Source organism: Arachis ipaensis, chromosome B05, assembly GCF_000816755.2.
Source record: "Arachis ipaensis cultivar K30076 chromosome B05, Araip1.1, whole genome shotgun sequence".
Classification (NCBI taxonomy): Eukaryota; Viridiplantae; Streptophyta; class Magnoliopsida; order Fabales; family Fabaceae; genus Arachis; species Arachis ipaensis.
Window position 1 is genome coordinate 22,310,784 of NC_029789.2, and position 2,538 is coordinate 22,313,321.

At 29.6% G+C, this 2,538-nt stretch overlaps 1 protein-coding gene across 1 annotated transcript; it reads right to left on the reverse strand.

Moving 5' to 3' along the window:
• On the reverse strand, positions 384–1,841 carry LOC107640363 (L-tryptophan--pyruvate aminotransferase 1-like; the record flags this gene model as incomplete). Its single annotated transcript, XM_021103478.1, has 3 exons — positions 384–593; positions 671–978; positions 1,552–1,841. Coding segments are annotated over 3 exons (804 nt in total), but the record flags the coding sequence as incomplete, so codon positions are not given.

The window sequence follows — 2,538 nt, forward strand, 5'->3', positions numbered from 1 at the left end:
AAAACGTTAAAAATTAAAATAATATTTTATCCAATTTTATGTCTCTTGGATAATATTATCCAAATAAAATCTTATTAAAAAAATGCCAAAGTAAAATAGAATACCTAAAGTTAGTAATAGTTCTATCGGAAGTTGTGAAAAAATAGGTAATATGTATTTAATAATGAACTCAAAATTTGAAACATTTAAATAAAAGAAAAAACAAAAAATAAAATTTTGCAAAAATACACTAAGAAATAAAAAAATTTTTTTATTAAAATATATCTTTTAATAATTAAATAACACCTAACCAAGCTCTTAATTTAGCTTCGCATCTATATATCTGCCAGTTAATTATCTGATCAGATATCTAATATAAAAGATTAATTTTCATTCGACAAATATGTGTCAATTTAACTTGTATTTTCTATCACTGGTAATATTTGAGATCCTAGTTAAGAACTCATTAAACATCTCATCCCTGCTGAGTAAGCTAACCCTTGCATACTTTTGATCAACACCAAATCGCTTCCCTCCTCTTACAAACACCTTCAAATTCCTCAGAAAACTCTCACAATCTTCTATGCCACCCTTGCACTTCATCCAAGCAAATGCTGCAATATAAAAAATGCATGCTGAGTCATACATCGCCTGGGCCTCTAAGAAATAAAAATGAAATGAATTTAGTTACCAGGGTAAGATTCAGATGTGTTGTTAGTGAAGGTGCAGTAGGCCTTAGGGTACTTGGCCAACGAGAAGAGATTACTTTTCTCAACAATTGCCCTTAGTTTCTCCCACCTTTCTCTCATTTTGCGATTCGAATATTCAAAGAAGAGCTCATCAGAATCTAGGGACGATCCTATTTTCTGATAACTGTCACAGATCACTCCTATGATCTTGGCAACTCGGATTTGAGATTCTTTTGATACACCAATTGAGCTCATCTGAATGAACCTCGTCATCTTCCTTGCAACTTCAATGTCCTTCACAATTGCCCATCTTCACATCAAAAATTAAAATTTAGTTATACATAAAAAATAAGTAAGGTAATTAATTTTTAATTAGTTAACATTAGTTAATTTTTTATTATAAAATAATCTCTTTTTAAAAAAATTACTTTTTAAAGATTTAGAGTTAATATTAACCAAACCAAATTGACTTCTTAATTAAACTTGTACTTAAAATACTCATATAATTTGACTCTATGGATGCGGTTGCAATTGTTGATATGACAATCATTGCAATGCACATTGCAACACAAAAATTAAACTTTTTATATTTGTTCTTATTAATTTTACCTTCTAGTATTTTAAAATGACAAATATTTTAAAAGAAATTACAAGAAACTAATATTTTTAGAAATACAAGAAAAATGATTATCACATGATTTTTTTATTTTAAAATTAAAAAAAATAAAATTATTGATGATTTGTGAACACATAAAGTAAATTAAATTAAATGATAAGAGAGACAAATGTTTATTGACCAAAAGGTCAAGAATTTATTTATTTTTTTTCTATTACCCGTTTAAATTAAATGATAAGAGGGATAGGATGATTGATGAAAACTAACCCAATGCGGGAACCGGCATGGCCAGTGCATTTGGAGAATGTGAACAACATAAGATCATGGTCATACTGTTGAGTAATGGGAGTGTATTGTGGCCAATAATACGCAAAGTCATGAATCACTTTCCCTTCACCTTCACAGTTTGCCACTGCTCTCCTTATGCTTCCACAAGGGTTGTTAGGGGCGGTTACCACCTCTATATATGCCTCATTCTTATCATACTCCCTAGCATCTCCGCCCCACCGATACAACCCCGAACGCAAAATTTCAACCTCCTCTTGATATTCCTGCAATAATAATAACAAACGGTCAATAATTTAAAATGATTTTATTTGACTTAACATTTATAATTTTAACCTGTTAAAATCAGACATTCATAGTAATGATAAATGATTAATAACGAAAGAATCATATCATTTGGCGCCGTTTCATGTGCAAATTAAATGGCACGGAATTTGGATCATCGTTTATTAAGTCAATCACTTCTAAAATGAATTGATTGGAAATATTAAATATTAGAGTCATGAGTGGTTCATCCAAGAGTGTTAGTTAATCAAATAATTAAGAAGACAGGAGAGAGACACGGCCATGTTACAATGTTTGCATACAGTGAGATAGAGAATCTAAGGATCCATGTGGTTCTAAGTGAATCATGTGTTTGTTGCATGTTCCCTTAGAATAAACATGAATTAGACTATAAAATTACATTTGCATTTAGAGGATGAATCTTTTAGAAAAATCTAGACGAACAAATACTAAACCAAACAGATTTTAGATGCCACATATAAGCAAATATTGTGGCATAAAAAGTATTAACCAAATATATTAAATTTACTGTTTAAAATTAACAACTTATTTATGAAATAATTTATATATTAAAAAATATTAATAGCCATTATTAATTTTGTTGACAGAAGGAACAGGAGGAGAAGCAGCCTTCAGGACAACCATAGTTGATAATCAGAAGAAGTGACAACTCTTTCTATGATT